At 52.9% G+C, this 18173-nt stretch overlaps 4 protein-coding genes across 4 annotated transcripts; 2 read left to right on the top strand and 2 right to left on the bottom strand.

Moving 5' to 3' along the window:
* Positions 1 to 4527: 4527 nt before the first annotated feature.
* Positions 4528 to 6269, top strand: N7498_005288 (putative DNA repair protein (Rad57); the record flags this gene model as incomplete). The annotated part of the gene is made up of 2 exons (XM_058452350.1): positions 4528 to 4937; positions 5006 to 6269. 2 exons carry the CDS (start codon positions 4528 to 4530, stop codon positions 6267 to 6269), a joined length of 1674 nt encoding a protein of 557 aa, XP_058308888.1.
* A 707-nt stretch (positions 6270 to 6976) lies between these two features.
* N7498_005289 (amine oxidase) lies at positions 6977 to 9126 on the top strand (the record flags this gene model as incomplete). Its single annotated transcript, XM_058452351.1, has 3 exons — positions 6977 to 7027; positions 7088 to 7519; positions 7573 to 9126. The coding sequence occupies 3 exons, from the start codon at positions 6977 to 6979 to the stop codon at positions 9124 to 9126; spliced, it is 2037 nt and encodes a 678-aa protein (XP_058308889.1).
* Positions 9127 to 10345: 1219 nt separating this feature from the next.
* N7498_005290 (oleate delta-12 desaturase odeA) lies at positions 10346 to 11801 on the bottom strand (the record flags this gene model as incomplete). Its single annotated transcript, XM_058452352.1, has 2 exons — positions 10346 to 10752; positions 10811 to 11801. 2 exons carry the CDS (start codon positions 11799 to 11801, stop codon positions 10346 to 10348), a joined length of 1398 nt encoding a protein of 465 aa, XP_058308890.1.
* A 1672-nt stretch (positions 11802 to 13473) lies between these two features.
* Positions 13474 to 17944, bottom strand: N7498_005291 (putative TMEM1 family protein; the record flags this gene model as incomplete). The annotated part of the gene is made up of 4 exons (XM_058452353.1): positions 13474 to 14118; positions 14181 to 15251; positions 15304 to 17846; positions 17908 to 17944. The coding sequence occupies 4 exons, from the start codon at positions 17942 to 17944 to the stop codon at positions 13474 to 13476; spliced, it is 4296 nt and encodes a 1431-aa protein (XP_058308891.1).
* Between the last annotated feature and the right edge of the window lie 229 nt (positions 17945 to 18173).

An 18173-nucleotide genomic window follows, 5' to 3' on the forward strand; every position in this document is an offset into this window, starting at 1 on the left:
CTGGAGGATAATAGCCAGGCGACGGTTCTGTTCGGGCGCGCGACGTACGAACTCCTCTTCCACGGGTCAAACACCGGTCACAATCGGGTGGCACTTCGATTCGTTTTGGCCGAGGATATCGCCAGTAGCCCCGTTGCTTTCCCTCGATGGGAGGGGGTCAACTTTTGTCGAACGATCGCAGACGGTCAAATCGGTGGATTACTGGCACGATGGCTGGTGATGGACTCAGCCGGTAATCAAAGGGCTGAGAAGACGGTTACCGAGTCGAGCAGCAATGAACCCGGAGAGTGAAGTGTGGGGTGTTCAAAATCCCCAAGGAGAACACAAACCGGGAGAGTGGAAGGAGAAGGTTCAGTGGGAGGGGGGAGGAGACGGTGACCTTCAGCCGTGAGAGGCTACGCTGGGTACGCTAGGTACAGGGCGCTGCTATGGCCCGCCGCGGCATGGGCAATATACCTGCTCGGTATTTTATTTTACACAGGGGGGTGCACTAGTCCGTTCTATTATTTTCCCCCCCCATTGTACTCCGTCTCCCTCCCAATTTATCTTCCGATCTAGGTACTCTGTTCTATGCTAATACAGCCGGTTCATGTAGACAGTGCTGGCGTGCATTCTTAAGGCGATGGGAAATCCCAGGATACGGACATTACCGCATTTCAGTCACAACAAGTTCGGGGCCGTCGACGCGATCTGCGGTCTCAGTGCAAGCTTCCTCGCTCTTGACTAGTTGCGTGCTAGCGCCGTACACGAGGGCTCCATCGTGTATCCGGTGTATATTCTATGATTTCCAGTGAGTGGCATGATGGTGGGTGGGTTACGGTCTCCTGCTGCGACGACTGTAAACATCCGAGGTTTAGATTGGGTGTTTACGGTTGAATTGTTTGTATAGTTGCCCCATTTCGGAACTAACAGTCCCCGTCCTGTGGTCTTGGGATCTTGGGCCGGTCGATCGCGGGGATCCGCTCTCTTGTTTTTCTCCCGTTCTGTTGCAATCAAGTCACAACCCGTGAGTATGTATCACTCCGATTGCCGTGCCACCCGCCGTTCCTAGGATTCGCGATCCATGGCTCGCTGATTCCACGTTACAGTGCCAGTCCCAGGCCAGCGGGCCGGGGCGCCTTATTCCATCGGCGATGTATACACACTTCGACAACGTGAATTCCAACATTGGAAGGCAACCGATGCCGTCACGACCGGGGGGTTTTCCGTGTCTCTGCTGACGTGGTGGCATGGGGCCGATCTGTAACATACAGGTATTTCACAAAACCAGGCGTGCCCAGACCTCGGCCAGATCGGGGTCGACTGGAACTGGCAAGTTTTGAACTCCGGCCGTGAATCAGGCCCTACCTACTCGTAATTCCAGGATACCAGGTGTTATGGCAAGCTCACTCTTTAACCGTGGTGGCGTCCAAAATCTCGATAAACTCGACCCGTATCCATGGGGATGGAGGCCGTTGTACGGAGTCCGCATCCACACGGAGAGCTAACAGACACTGGCAAGAAAAGAGAAAAGGAACCCCATCGACTTGATCCTTCCTATAGCCAAGGAATAATGGCGTCCAGGTCCATACGCTTTCAGGCAAGAGCCGGCCCCTGTCCAATCCCCGGCTCTCATGCAGTAAATTCTGATCGACGAATCCTCTTTCAACGATCCCTGCTTGTCACGCCGTTCCTATTGGTGTGTGATGCCACTCCGCTCGTGATTTGTTGGCCAGCACATGTTCCCACCCGGAGGAGCTCCAGAGAAAATCTGAGCAGTCGAGTTGGATCATTCTCCCGTGGGCCTTGAGGATCTCCATGATCTCATGGTAATCCCGAGATATCAGCATGATGGTATCTAGGATATAGACACGATCTGTCTACTTGCCATTCTATCTCTTCAACCATTCCTGTACTACCAGAAAATTCAGCTCGGCATTTCTTCCCCCACTTTCAACACGGTCCGCACCGAACTGAAGCCACAGACCCATTCGACCCAATCTTCCGTCGTTTCACTGTACCGCCTGAACGATACATCACTTTCGTAAGAAAAACACTTTGCCTGGGGACAGTACTTTATACTCCGTACGGCGATACACAATGTCCCTTTTGTTTCAAACAGTTCCCACCCAACAGTGGAGTGCAGACTCGGCTTCTCACTGGCTCGTCTCAGATGTCTAGCACCGGGGAACTCGGAGCGAGGGAAATATGGAGCCAAGGCCCCGTCCAGTTAGCGCACGCCGGTCGATCTATCGAGTCTGTGATCGGAAGATCATAGTTCGGAGTAGAACTGTAGTACATTTCCTTATTACATGTCAAAACGCATGAGCCGCAGTGCATGACTGCAGTTGGAGTCTATGATTGTTCGTGGTCTTGATATCATTTCTGTGGTAACTACCGAGGATTATCCCGCGGTGTGCACTGCGACTACACTGTACAGGTATTGAACTGTAAGATCCGCGTCAGAGCCGAGTCCCTCGAGTCACTTTACTAGCGCGTTCATTATCTCGCGTGGCACCCTAGACATTCGATCATGTGAGTTAAGTGGAAATGGGGTCTCCTCCGTACCAGAGAAGGTTTGAGGTCCACCGACCACCAGGAATCCCCTGGTTCAACGGTTTCTCATCCACGCTTGAGCTAGATCCTCAACTTTTGCGCTATTTTGATGTCCCTACTACTAGAGGCCGTAGACGGCCTCGATAAAACTGCTCTTTGCTTTTATTTCAACTTGCTTTTCTTGTACGGAGTATTCGGACCGCCAATCGGCACCCCAGCCCACGAGGGGTCCGAAGCAGATCGATTCATGAAACGGTGGCCTGGGGACTTGACCAATGCGGCAAGATGACGGCGACATCGGATAATCAGGTACTCAGATACTCGGCCGGGGGATTCTAGACTTCTGGGTTTCTCTGCGCCGCAAAACTATGTGTACAGAGTACCCCGGTACGATTCCTAGGTTAATTCTTAATTGGCCCAGAGGCAAGCCTCACCCCTCAATAGCAATGCCGGCTCTATACTCCCGCATAATCAGAGGGAGAAAACAAATGATCCCGATTCCCCGATGCACCTCGGTGATGGCGTTCGTCGGATCGAGAACTTGCGTTACCCCCACCCCCCACCTAACCCAGAGCGCCATTCTTACCCGCCAAGGGACTCGGCCCGCTGATCGTCGTGTACGGGGTATCTACGTATGGAAAGAGGCTGTACGGAGTAGGCAAAGCAAAGTGATCGCCTGATCCGCATTCATTCCATCGGCTTTCTCTCGGGCAAATATTGGGGACCGTTAGACGGGATGCATGAGCCAGGAGTGAGTTTTGTGATGCCGATGCAAACTTGCCAGCTGTTCCTCTGGAATTTTCTTTGTTTTAAAGATCCGGCCGTCCGTGTCTTGGAGGATGGGCTCTCGTTATTGACCTTCCTATCCGGGATAGCCATAGCATGGGGTACTCTTCGCCCATTACCCACAGCTTAGGGCCAAGGCAACGATTATCTTTCCCATCGCTATGGCTGCCGGTGTCTCTGGGGCGAGGGAATTGGAAAAGGGATTGTGTGGATTGGGATTTTATCTTCTTCGTTAGGTCTGAGATGGATGAATCCTTTCGTACCGAGATCCTGGTGCAGGTAATACTATGCTTTGATACTAAAAGCAAAATCTTCGTCACTATCAAGTGTTCGCCTTCAATCCCTGATACGAGACAACGGCCGATCCAAAGTCATTACCTATCCACGTGGTATTTATTTTATTTGAAACATGGAGTGTTCGAAGAGTCGATTTGAGTGGTGGGTTTCAAGGGACTGATAGCTGCTTATGACCCCTCTCTCGGATTTGATGAGCAATGTTTGAAACACAATCTCCTCTTCAAACAGAGTCCAACCTCATTTAAGTCCAACGGTCGACCTCTTCATTGGTTGTTGTTTACGTCAACCACCCCGCCTGGATACTTCGTAGGAGGCAATATCAAACACACTTTGTAGCCAAAATAGCTGAATTGTTTACTTGGTCCTGGTTCTCCCTGTATTGTTATTCTATAGTCTTGATAAATCAATCCGGCTAATTCGGTTGCACGTCACCTCCGAGGTCTAGATTTTGCAAACGTGAACGCCCATTGTCTATCCCTAACACGTTCGATTTCAGTCTTTCCTTGCAGATACTTGAGGGCTGTGAAAATAGCCCTGGAGGTCTGTTGAGGAGAAATTTATCTGAATTTATGGTGTTTAATCTATTATAATCGAGTGCTTGGTTCAGAAACTTTGGGACTTTACACCTGTGGATAATTCGAAAAATATAGATCTGTAAATTATGCAATTTTTTTTGCAAGCACACGACCGCCGTGCTACGCATGTGCAACCTCCTGTTCAGAGAAAAAAATATATAACTATTAATTATTTATCCAGGTGATTCATTCCCTAGAACCTTGGACTTGATTACAATACTCGCTGGTGTTTAATAGTTCTGCTGATGTGGAGGGCGGCTGTGATTGGCCCACGCGGGGCCTTGAATAATCGCGACATCAGTAGCTCGCCGACCTGGCGCTGCCTTCAACTCTTATGGATCTTCTATCTGTCTTACCTGGCTTTGCGACAAGACCCTACGCGCACATTTTGCCCCCTCTCGAACGTGGCAAGATCTCCACGGTCGACCTTATCACCCTCGACACGCTCGAAATCGCGAAACGCGCTCATGTGCCCCCCGCAGACGTCCGGCGGCTGTCCGCCAGCATCGTCGAGGCTCTACACGGCGATCTCGGATTCGAAAAGACACCGATGAATACAGGATCAAACGGAGAAGAGCCACCAAGCTCGAGCATCACCGGTGATGCGGTGAGTTTCGGTCTCGGTCCCGCCACCAAGCTTCAGACGTCGCGATGGAACGCGATCAGTACCATGGACTCCGCGTTGGATGCGCTTTTAGGAGGAGGAATACCGACAGGTTATGTGACGGAGGTGACCGGCGAGAGGTATGTGGTAGCGAGAACACGATTGAGACCAAAGAGGTGGCTCTGACATGTGGCTTCGTCATTTCCAGTGGGAGCGGCAAGACCCAATTCCTCCTCGGCCTCCTTCTCGCCGTACAACTGGACAAGCCACATGGGCTTAAGAAACGTGCCATTTATATCTCAACCGAACACCCACTGGCGACGGGTCGCCTATCTCAGCTGATAGAATGCCATCCCTATCTCTCGAGCCTCCCCGCAGACCAGGCACCGTCGTTAGGGAATGTACTCTCCGTCAATGCTATGGACTTGGAGAGTCAGGACCATATCATAAACTACCAACTCCCGGTCGCTATTTCGCGTTACGACGCCGGCCTTGTGATCATCGACTCCATCACCTCCAACTACCGCGCCGAACATTCCTCCAACAACATGATCACTATGTCAAACCGGTCCACCGAGCTTGCGAAACTGGGTCAGGTGCTGCGGAATCTTGCCGCGAAGGAGGACATTGCCATCGTGGTAGCAAACCAGGTTTCGGATCGCTTCGAACCCGTAGACAGTGGTGCTGACTCTGCCTTCCGGCCAGGCTTCCCGGCTGTACTAAGTCAGAGCACTGCTCTAGCGGCACGGGAATCAACCAATTCCTCGCCATTATCAAGAAACAGAGTAGATTCAGGGCTTGCTGATAACCTCGTTTCTTCATCGTCTCCGGCATCTTCACAATTTGCTGCGCAAGAAGATGACCAGTTTGATGGCTCCTACATCATTGGCAATCCAGCTCGCAACAGTATTTTGAGTCTACTGCATCAAGAACGGTTCTTCACTGGATGGGGCGATGGCCTCTACTCAGAAGCTTCGCCCAAGACCCCGGCTCTAGGATTTTTCTGGTCCACGCAAATTGCATGTCGTATTGCCTTGAAAAAAGAGGACACGCGCACTGTAGTTGCTCCTTGGGGTAATGGCATCTACCCTCTGTCTACCCCCAGGGAGCAGACAGACCCTCAGTCGCAAAGTCAAGCAGGAAGGCCACAAGTTTCCAAGCCTGTGGTTTCCTCTGCTCGGGAAGTTCACACGGCAGAGACAGTCGCAAAACCCAAATCTCCGGATAGCAGAGACCAGCTCCAGAATGCTTCTGAGAAAGCAGTGCCTTCACAGAAACAAAAAGCCCCAGAACAGCCGGAGCACATAACACGACGGAGAATGAAGCTCGTCTTCGCTCCTTGGACATCAGGGTCGGTGAAGCCGCTCAAAGAAGAATATGGCGCAGTGACCCAACCATTGAATGGAAGGAACAACGAGATAGAATTCGAGATCTGGAAAGGTGGTCTGCGAACTGCACGCCCCGAAGTATGACGTTGCAGTATATGGATCTAATTGTCCCCAGCCTTGGGGCTGGGTCTACTTTGTCGATACCTAAAGCGAAGAGGGAATTGCATCTACCACGACCTAAATGTGACTATGAATCAATGAAATGTGTCTCAGAATGGCCCCGCCAAGTATGAATCCTTTCGTAACCCGGCATAGGCCAAGGCAAATCACGAATCGAGGGCATCGAATCGACACTGCTATTGAGAACAACCTATTCAAATCCGTTGATCTCATTTAATTTGCCATCGGAGACCACAATTAACCTTTGGAGCTGATGTTAACCTAGATCGTCATTACCCGGCTATTCTTAACGTTAGCGGACATCCTGCCGAAGCGCGGGGAGCGAAGCATGAGATGCCGGCTATTCTTATACCTTAGCGAATATCGCGCACGCCTGATGGGAGCAGGGTCCTTTGATTCGGCTAGCCTTATACTTGGGCGGAGTATTCCCCGCTGTTCAATTTGCTATGTAATCCACTTTGTAACTTAACTATCTATGTACATTTACTCATCGGGAATGGTCGGGGAGCTAGGGTCCTTGCTGACGTCGAGCCCTGCGATGTGGCTTATCTTCTTATCTCCACTGCTTTCTATAAGACCTCTGCTTCGAGCTGCCTATTCCTGTTTCCTGTCAGAGCTAAACAGTACTTCTTATTCTCTTCGATTATAGTATTGTGTACATAACCAAGAACATGTCAATCGCACACCCCTTCGACCCCTTCACACCCGGGGAAATCGCAAAGGTGGGTGACCCTACCAATGACCGAGAGACCACCCACTGCTAACGGGGCATAATAAAACAGGCTGCGCAAATTGTGCGCAAAGCCTTGCCAGGGAAATCTCCCAATTTCCGAGTTATCACCCTGCAAGAGCCGCGCAAGAGTGAAATGATCCCCTTCCTGGAGAAGGAACATCTCGGCCATTCCCAGATCTCCCGACCTGCGCGAACAGCACGCGTGCAAGTGACCATCCGTGGTGATTCAGGGTTGATTGAAATGGTCGAGCTCTTCGTCAATCTGGACTCTGCATCGGTTGTCAAGGAAGAGCACCTAGCGGGCAAACACCCCTACATCGACTCTGCTTACATGCAAGCGGCGGAGAAAGCGTGCAGGGCCGACCCGCGAGTCCGGGCGGAGATTGAAAAACTGAAGCTTCCTCCTGGTGCTGAGTTTGTCGTTGAGCCGTGGGCGTATGCTACTGATGGGATGAATGACATGACCGAGCGTACGACGATGGTAAGCATCCTCTACTTGATACATTCCGTGCCGATTCTAACATTAAAGTCAAGTGTTACTTCTATATGCGCCTTTTAGATCACCCAGACGCCAACTACTACGCTTACCCGCTTGACCTCTGCGCAGAAGTATCCGAGCAACTGCAGGTCACCAAGATCTACCATATGCCTTCTTCCGAAAGCGAGAAAACTCGCCAAGATGCTCGACCATACGATCACGGTAAGGTCCACCCGAGAGAGATGAGCGAGTATCATCCTGATCTCCGACCTTCACCACGCACGACCACGAAGCCCTACCAAGTCATCCAGCCCGAGGGACCCTCGTTCAAAACAGAGGGCAATCTCTTGAGCTGGGAGAAGTGGACCATGCGTGTCGGTTTCAACTACCGCGAGGGACTAACCCTCCACGACATTCGCTACGACAACAAAAGCCTTTTCTATCGTCTCTCTCTATCTGAGATGTTCGTTCCCTACGGCGATCCACGATCTCCATATCCCAGGAAGGGAGCCTTCGATCTGGGCAACGACGGCGCAGGCATCAACGCCAATAATCTGCAACTAGGCTGCGACTGCCTCGGCACGATCAAGTACTTCGACGGCTGGCATAACACCTCTTCCGGTGAACCAGTGAAACTACCTAATGTCGTCTGTTGCCACGAGCAAGACGACGGCATCCTATGGAAACACACGAACCACCGCACCCAGAACGCCGTGGTGACCCGTTCGCGCATTCTAGTCCTGCAGACCATCATCACAGTCAGCAACTACGAGTACATCTTCGCCTTCCACTTCGGCCAAGACGCATCGGTCCACTACGAAGTCCGCGCAACCGGCATCCTTTCCACATGCCCCATAAATCTAGACGACAAAGTCAGCTATGGCACCATCGTCGCACCAGGTGTACTCGCCCCATACCACCAACACCTCTTCTCACTCCGCATCGACCCAGCCATCGAAGGCACGGCCAACTCCCTCCAAGTGGAAGAATCTCACCCCATGCCCATCGACGACCAAAACCCCTTCGGAGTGGGCTACACCACACGTTCCAAAATCATAGACCAAGAAGGAGGCCTAGACCTCGACTTCGCCACGAACCGCTCGTTCAAGATCATCAATGAGAACAAGATCAACCCGATCACACGCACGCCTGTCGGATTCAAGCTGTCCCCGTACTACAGTCAATTGCTCCTCGCACACCCGAGCTCATACCACGCGAAACGCTCCGAGTTCGGCTCCCATGCCGTTTGGGTTACGCGATACGAAGACGACGAGCTCTTCCCAGCAGGGAGACATACGATGCAATCTCTCGGCGGGGAGGGGATCAGTTCTGCGATTGAGCAGCGCAGGAAGAACGGGAACTCGAGTGTACGGAATGAGGATATCGTTGTTTGGCATACGTTTGGATCGACGCATAACCCGCGCATCGAGGATTGGCCGGTTATGCCGTCGGAGAAGATGGTTGTGGGGTTGAAGCCGGTCAATTTCTTTTCTGGGAATCCCGGGTTGGATGTGGCTGTTTCGACGCAGGAGAGGAATCGCAGTGTTTTGGTGGAGAATGGGGCTGGGCATGGGTCTGGGTCTGGTTCAAAAGCTTCTTGTCGGTTGTAGAGTTGGAGGGGATTAAGGTTCTCGTTTGTGGTTCACCGATAGAAGGAACTAGGGTATAACATCATGGACCCAATGGCTTTTTGGAGGCTGCCTCTAATACAACTGGACACACTGTCCCACCGCGGAGTGTAGCAGGAATAGACAGGTCCCTGTCAGGGTTGTTGAGAACCGGGGCATCGGAGGCGTGTGAAATCCTATACATTTTTAGAGCAATGCCATAACCATAAGGCTCTTTCTTTGTCTCCTTATATAAACCAGCTTGGACTCAGCATAGGCAAAATCATTGGAAGGAGATTATTTTCCACTTTCAACAACTATGGACAGAGTGCCAAAAAATGGCAAACTAAGTGTTCCCTTCCCAGGGTTCCACTATGAATACCCGCGATCAACCTTGGTAATCACGCGATCTAGAAACATGCTTAACTCAACTCATAGTAACGGAGCAAAGTGACGAGGGATTAGAGCTGAAACTAAAAGAGAAAGCCAATGAAGCGGCAGACATTATGCGCTATACGCAATCGGATGTGACGGAGAGAGTTTTTCTACCCCGCAAGGTCCAGTCCAACGGCTTTCCCCTGTTTTTGTCCTCACACATCACCCTGAGGTGTTCTTTCTGCTCTCCCCAGCTTAATAAAGCTGGGCCTTTTGCTAGAAACATCTTGCCATCTCATCTCATCTCCAAGTACATCTAGCCTGATACTACCTGACTGACTACACAAAGCTGCTGCCTGCATGGGGATCACAGAAGTCTGGATTGATCTCGTGGTTTCATGACACAAAAGGCGCCTCAAGGCAGACCTGGAACTAAAACAAACATCTTCGCTCTAAACAAATGCCAACACCAAACGAATATATGAAACAATCAAATGAATTTTGTCCATTCTTGAAGCTGAACGCCGAAAGACATGGAATGAAGAGCCAAACGGACATTCAAGTCATATGGGAATGAGTTTGTAACTCGATATTAATCACAGAGAGACAGGTCGAAAAAAACAACAAAAACGAGAGATTTTTAGTACTTCAACTGCGTCACCGATATCCAGCACCTTCACTTTCAGCGAAGGATCAACCGAACGACATTTCAAAGTATTGAAAAAAAGGGACAAGCATCTTTCGCATCTATGTATCTCGCCTTAAATCTCAACGTGTTATGCAGAACCAAAATGTATACACCAACCCCCAAAAAAATTCACAAGAGATGGAACATATCGAAGATCGTCTATTTGGCCATCTTGGCAGGAGGGACACCGAGGCCGTTGGTGTTGCGGTAGAACAAAACACCCTGGCTCTCGCCCTCCGCGCCCTCGGTGGGCTCAACCCACTGGCAGGTACGGGCGCTCGTCCACAGGGCCTTGAAGAAACCAGTCCAGCCGGTGTGGGCCTCGGTGCGGTAGTGGTTGCCCATGACGCCCTTGATGGCATCGCTGGCCTCATCGGCGTTGTAGAAGGGGATGTTGCTGACATAGTGGTGCAGAACGTGGGTCTCGATGATGCCGTGGAAGATGTGGCGGCCGACGAAGCCGAAGTCACGGTCGATGGTGGCCGCAGCTCCGCGGACGAAGGTCCAAACCTCGGGCTGGTAGTGGGGGAGGGTAGGGTCGGTGTGCTGGAGGAAAGTGATGGCAACTGCATTATCCGTTTAGTATGTTTCTTCCATTTTCGTCTGCATATCAGGGAAACTTACCGAGCCAGTGGTTCACCCACAGGTAGGGAAGGCCGTACCAGACCAGCAGGTTGAGCCAGCCATAGTTGGAGCCGATGAAGTACAGACCAAGACCGGTGAGGAGCAGACCGAGGTCACTCAGGGCAATCAGCTTGGCGTCACGGGCCTCGTACAGAGGGCTGGAGGGGTCGAAGTGGTTGACACCGCCAAACCAGCCGTTGGACTTGCCCTTGCCGCGGCCCTCGGGCTGCTTCTCGTGGTTGTTGTGGCCGGTGACGTTGATCAAGAGGTACATGGGCCAGCCGAACAGCTGCTGAAGGATGAGGTTCGAGGCAGTCAGGATGGGGGTCTCCTCCATGAGCTCGCCGAGCTCGTGCAGGGCCTTGCCGACACGGGAGGCGTGCTCCTCACGGGTCTTGGGGATGAAGACCATGTCGCGAGCAAGGTTACCGGTGGCCTTGTGGTGCTTGCCGTGGGAGATCTTCCACGAGAAGTAAGGAACCAACAGGAGGGAGTGGCAGACCCAGCCGACGGTGTCGTTCAGGACCTTGGAAGGGGAGAAGGCCTGGTGACCGCACTCGTGAGCCAACACCCACACACCGGTACCGACGAGACCCTGGATGACGGTGTACAGAGTCCAGAGGACGACGCGGGCCGGCAGGGAGGGAACCGTCTCCGGGGTCACGTAGTTGTGGAAGAGGTAGAAGACGGAAGCCAGGATGGCCATGTCACGGAAGACATAGTACAGACTGGTGATGGCGGAGCGGTGGAAGCAGTGAGCGGGAATGGCATCGCGGATCTGCTTGATGGTGAAGTCGGGGATCTTGAACTCGTTGCCATAGGTATCGAGCATCTTGGTGCGCTCCGCGTCCGAGGCCATGGATGACAGAGAGGTGGACGAGGGCGACTGGCGCGGGCTGTCAAAGGGCGAGGCCGAGACGGAGGGAGCGGACGAGTCCGTGGGCAGGCTGCGCTGCAGCGCCATGCGCTTGGGCAGGGCAGTGGACGACATGATGGGCGAAAGAAAGGGATTATATGGGACAGGGTTCTTCTATTATATCCGGGGAAAAAGATGGAGATGGGGGTGAGAGAAGCGAAAGAAGCAAACACTCCACTTCAACCTATGAGAGTCAGTCCATTGGGATCCAAAGAAGATCGTCCGATAGCTCTCAGCAACTTACAGGAGGAAAATTCAGGATGCCCTTTTTTGAGTTCGACGTGTGGTTACACAAGCCAGGGATCAAGGTCAGAAGCGATGGGGAGAGGGCTTGATCAAGCACAGCTGAACGCAAACAAGAACACGACGGCGCCCGGCGAGGTAACGAAAGATATGAAAAAAAAAAAAAAAGGATCAGCTCCGAGGAAGGGAGGAAAAAAGTAACAGGAACAGAAAGGACCAAAAAGCGCAGGGACAGGGATTCCGCGGTCCATGGTCCATGGTCCACGGGGTTGTATTTGCATTACGGGGGTCCTCTTCCATCTGCCCGACACCGCGCAAAGAGCGTGTCACGCCAATACGGAAATACAACAATACACGGAATCCGACCCCACTTCCCCCATTGAATTTTCCAAACTATGCCCTTATTGCCATGTACGACGGCGCACCAGTTTTGCCTGCATGAACTCGTCTCTCGACCATTCGTCTGGCCGAGCCGATCTTACACATGCAGCCAGAGCCCCGTCTCCGCCCAATTGGCCGATCTATCTCAGCTGTCGCCACGCCGATGCTGCATGGTCGACCTCCAATTAAACATTGGGTCAAAATTACGACCCACGCAGGGTTCTTCAGCGGGGAGAGACCGGTTGCTTATCTACTATGCTGTTTTCGGCTCTCAACATTTTCCCTTTTGTGCTCAAAGACTTTGTCTCAGGCATGTCCCGAGACGTCTGCGGATCGGAGTATCTACTTTGACTAAGTTCTTGGATCGGGACATTTCACCCGGCTTCTGGGATGATGGACGAAGGGATAAAAAAACCGATCAACTACAATATTCACATGCGGGCCCAGATCGATAATACGGTGAGTTCCAGCATGTGGGTATCCCCAGCGATCGCCCTGCCTCGGCGGGTCATTTTCGTGCGCCGGCGCAGGCGAGCTTTACACGCCGTCGGATTGGTCCGAGGAACATGAATGAGGACATGAGGATCCGTGGCCATTGGCATGCGCAAGGAGGCATGTGATTGTTCTGTTGCACTCTGGCTGTCTCCGGTTGGGATTTCGTTCATGCTAGCTAAGAGCAGTCCGAGGCCTGGCTACTCAATCATTCCCAGGTAACTGATACATCAGGAGTGCTGCGAGGGGGGTGGCGTGTGAAGGTACCGGGTACGGGACCGAGCTTGTTGGGCGGACCCGCCCAGTTTTGTTGAGACGCCCCCCAGCGGTCGCCCCACCTGTCATTTTTGCGAGGTCCTTATCGCTCCTATCTCGGGGTCGCCACCACGAGTTCTTCCACGCTAGTGCCATTGGATATCTCGACTCACGATATTCAAGTAGGGCTGTCATAGACTATATTTACTTCTGCGCTGTACCGGGGCACCCTTTGAGCTGATTGATAGGTGACTAAGTCAGGGACTGCAATCGGAGAAGAAGGTTCATGACTCGTAGATCTATATGTACAGTACACAGCGCTCAATGGCCATCACGGGTATCACGTCTGGACACGTCGTTTCATGACATCCATGGATCAGTGCACTTCTGCCCGTCGCTCCGAGTCCACCAGCCACGGCCCACCTGGACTACCCGACGCACTGAGGCTGACGGTCGTCTTGCGTAGATCCGGTAATACCAACATCGTCTCGCCGTGGTTGCGGTAGTCTACCTCACACGGAATGGGCCGGCGCTGAACTGGTGCCACGGGGCCTCCGGCTGCAGCATCAGGCGCGGTCGGGGACGTGGGTGGCTGTGGCGACGGAGGGGCAAATGTGCGGATTTCTAAGCCCGGTAGGAGAAGGTGGCCCGGCTTCTGGGGAAGGAGGAGTACGGTGAATCGGGTGGTTTCGCCCTCGCGGGCGAGGAAGTTGCCCCGGCGGCGACCACCGAGCAGCCACAGATCCGGGTTGGCGTGCAGCTCGTACGAACACTCCAGCGCTTGGCCTGCATGCTCCTGGGTTGCTGGGGAGCACCACCGACGCGTGTGGCGTAGGGAGAGTTCAGCGGAGATCATCTGGCCTACGGCGGCGTGGGAAGCACCGGATCCCATGGCTTCGGAGCTGGGATAAAGCTGCAGCTCCGCCGTATGCACCACTTGGATTTCGGGAATCTCAACCGGGATGGCAATGCTCCGGGTGGGGATGGTGGGCTGTTGGGGAAGCCGGATGACCGGATTGTTCTGGTATCAAACGTCGTTAATATGTGGATCGAAAGCAATATAAGGGGTGCGTGCCGACTAACATCATGCCACGCCTTCAGCCACTGGCGCATCTCCTCGGTGCGGTCTTTCAGTGCTCCCAGCAGATCGTCCCATCGTACACTGCGGTATGAGAGCGTCTCGACCTCTCGTACCAGGCCAATGACTTCCAAATCTGCGGTGGAGAGCTGATTGCGGAAGCTGCCAATGAGGTACGATGTGAAGAGCGTAGCGTACTGAGCAAAGGGGCTTGACTCCATGCTAGCAGCGAAGAGCTTCTCGATCGCATCAAAGCATTCGTCGTCAATGCAAGTAAAATCAACGCGCAGACGAAGGCTGCGTGATCTTGATTTAGGAGTACCCGAGAGACGGATCTTGTACAGCAGAGAGGCGGGTTGCTTGGGGAAGACATCGAGGGCGACGGGGCCTGTAATGCTGGACTGCACCTCGTAGGACTCTGAACTTGGGAGGCTACAGTTCGTGATGCGCAATGGGACCAGCATGGCGGGGCTGACTGTGAATCGTGAGAACAGCACTTCATCCTTGAAGACGTCCTGCACGTTGACCGATATGGGAAGCGTCGCAATGATGTCGTGGGCCGTTGAAAAGGCAAATTTGCCCTGCTCAGTCTCATACCCGACTTCTGCCCTTGCGGAGAGGGTAGTGAACGCCTCCTCGACAGTATACGGAATGCGTAGACGCACAAATGACTTGGGTGGGAGGTGGGTAAACTCGATGACTCCCGAGTCACCGTTAGCCGACACCTCCAGCTGGCCCTCCACAACCTCCACCTCTGTACTTCGAAGCCGTAGCCCTGCAGTGGCTGGTCGAACACGAACCGTGCCGGCCTTGATATCATTGCGTCCACTGCTGAGCTCCAGCTCCAGCGTACGCATCGCCTCCAGATTGATCAGGTGGGGCGACACCACTTTGGCCTGCAGGCCATCTGGAGGAGGATAACAGTAGATGTACGGCCGCTGGCTAGCCTCCTCGGCTTCGTCTGTTTCCCGGAATCCAACAGGCAGCGCGGATTGGTTGCCACTGTGGTACGTGAAGAGCAAATTACCGGATTTCATCTCCAATCGGTCAACGATGTATTTGCCTTGCAGTGTCGTCTGGAAAGATGTCAGATATGAAATAGGAGAATGCAGGAACAAGGCGGCTTACCGAAGAGTCAATGAGGATCTTCGTCTTTGAAGACTTGACGACGAATTTGGTCGAACCCTCAATCCAATGCTCCGCATTCTGAGAGTTGTTGGCACCAACCAGCCGGACCTTGATAGAGTCGACCTCAATCTGCGGACCCAGCAGGAATCGCAGCGACAACCGGATCTGGAAACCATCTTTGTCATCGTAAAGTTGAATTGCCGGGTCGACATGCACGTCCGTGAAAAAGTCGACCAGAGATGCGTTGATATCTTTCTGCAGAGTTCGTGCTGCTTCAAAAAGACCGGAGACATACCCGGCCAATTTCTCTTGCTCCAGGATTGAAGTTGGGGCCGACAGGGCCATCTTACTGTGTGAAATGCGCGACGCGGCATAAGAAGCATACTTGGAGAGCAACTTTAGCATCATGCGGACGTAGTCCTCATTGCGCTCGAGCTCTTTCAAGCAGCGCGAATACAGTTCTAGCATTGTCCCCTCCAAGACTACCCAGACCTTGCTGCCATAGAATGGAGCCATTTGGTGGAAGAAGGACGCAGCAGATTCATAATCGGCCTGTCGGAATCGCAAAATAGCAATTTCTGCGAGGGCCGTCTGGGCAGAGTAAGTGCGGTTTGCAGCCATATAGTGACAGATGATATTGTCTGTGAGATCTTCAAAGAGTGACAAAAATGCGTCCTTCGTGCTGAGCGCAGCCAACAAAGCGGGCAGCGCAATGCCCACAAGCGAGGACTGTTTCGGGCCCGGATCCTTTTGCGGCGTTGAATCCTCATTTTCGTCCAAGGAGACTTCTGCTAGGTCACTCACCCCGGAACGATTACTGTCATCAAAGAGCAGGCCAAGATCATTCCATTTCTCGGACCAGCCACGTCTCCGAGCGATTTCCTCGAGAGATCGCCGAGCTAACAGAAGCAGCTCTCCTCTTCCAGAGGCCAACTGCTCAGAGCCGGTCTTTTGCGAGGCACCGGGAGCAGGCTTTGGATGCTCCAAGGTCGAGCGCCTCTGCATAAGCCCGACAGAATCAGACATGTCCTGGGTCACAGGACGAGGAGAGCGGGAATTTGAGGAAGAGATCAATGAGCTTGACCGGCGGGGCATATCGAGACGCTCCTCTGGAATTGTTGCAGGTACGTTGGAACTTGGAACATCACTCGGTTGTGCTACTGCATGAAGGGAAGATTCAGGAAGCGCGAGAGTGGGTGCAAATGTCTGGCTGAGGATTTGCAGAGCCGCTGAATATGTCCATGAAGACACCATGTTGTGAATGAGGTCTGTCTTGGCATCGTTCTCGACTTCTGCCAGCCCACACTCGAGATCGTATCGGAGCGTGCGAGCGGCGAGACTGATAAACTCCGTAGATCTGCCACAGATTTCTGAAAGTAAGATGAGATCTTCTGGCTTCTTCTCTTTCTTGATTGTCTCGCTGGCAGCCAACGATGGAGCTCTTGCAGCTCGAAGCTGCAAGGTGAGCTGTCGGGAAAAGACATAGGTGCGGAAGTCGAAGATCGAAATATCGCTTGCCAGGATCATTTCTCGGTAGGGCATCTTGTCGGAGCTAAGTGGGAAATCTTCAGGCTGGATCTCCAAATGATTCTCGTTAGCAGAACCACCTGTTGTCGGCGTCCCCATTTCCAGGGCTTTTTTGGCATTTTCCGACCAGATCTTGCTAGACTCCAGAAGCCTAGTGCTATGCTGCTCGTTGTTTCCAAGAAGTTGGTCTCGAATAGCGGCATCCAAACCAACGGCAAGCTCGTCATATCCAGCCAGCGCATCGTCGAAGAGACCGACGTTCTCGAACCCACGAGCGAGGCCTTCTTTGAGAATGAAGAAGGTGCAAAAGTTCCAACCAGGGAGGCTGCGCTGCGAGTCTTTCTCCTTGATGTCCTCTTCGTATTGAGCCACGCGTAGGTCAAAAGAAGCCAGTATTCCATTCTTGATTTTCTCAATCAGGTCTTCCACCTGGTCGGTCAACTCAGGGGGCTTTGCGATTCCCTCCTTCGGAAGCCGCAACTGTGCCACGCGGTCGACGGCGGTTTTGGACGACCCATTGAAGTCTGCCTTGATCTTCTCTAAGACCGTACTTGAGCTCCGGCCCCATTTCGACGTAGTTGTTGGTGTCTTCTCCCCATCACCGTCCTGCACCACGTGTACGATCAGCCACTCGAATGCATCGTGCTTCTCCTGGCTGCTGGCTGTTGATTGCGAGCTAGTAGATGAGCCCTGAGCTTTGATCCAGTCACGCAGTTCTTTGCGCACCGTGGCCTTGTAGGTATCGTTGTCGTCGCATCGAAGGAGGTAGACTTTCAGGTACGGTGTCTGTCGCAGACCGGGGATCTGGTGCCGCCGGTGCGGGATAGTTCCAGTGCCGTCGCTAGATGATTTCCGTTCCGCAGGGTCATTTGGCGCGGGGGTGAAGCCAATACGGAGCGACTCGATCGACCGAGCGGGACGGGTGGGCGATTTCCAGTGTAGGTTCTTCAGGGGAAGCTTCGGTTCGATGACTGTCTGGACCTGAGGGAATAGACCAGATGGATCCGTGTATTCAACTGCAAATCGCTTGTCGTTAGCAGGTCTGCAAGCGTGAACCGAAGTGTTCGGAGGTCGTACCGGTCACATTGCTTGAAGCGGCCTTGGAAGGGTCCATGATTCCCGGGTGCGGTTGCGGAGAGAGCCAATAGCACTCAGAACATTTCGATCCTCTGCAGTGCACCCAGTAGCTCGTGTAGCTTCCAGGAGTGCTGTTGTGGGACACAGTTCGCGGGGTTGTTGACGTCCAGGAAACTCCCGTCGAAGCCAGCTATGGCTACGCACAGACCGCATCTTGGCAAGCATATTGTATGCGACAAAACACTACATCTACACTCAAGGTGAGA

This window comes from Penicillium cinerascens (assembly GCF_028974065.1).
Source record: "Penicillium cinerascens strain IBT 15544 chromosome Unknown contig_5_segment0_segment0, whole genome shotgun sequence".
In the NCBI taxonomy this organism is placed as follows: Eukaryota; Fungi; Ascomycota; class Eurotiomycetes; order Eurotiales; family Aspergillaceae; genus Penicillium; species Penicillium cinerascens.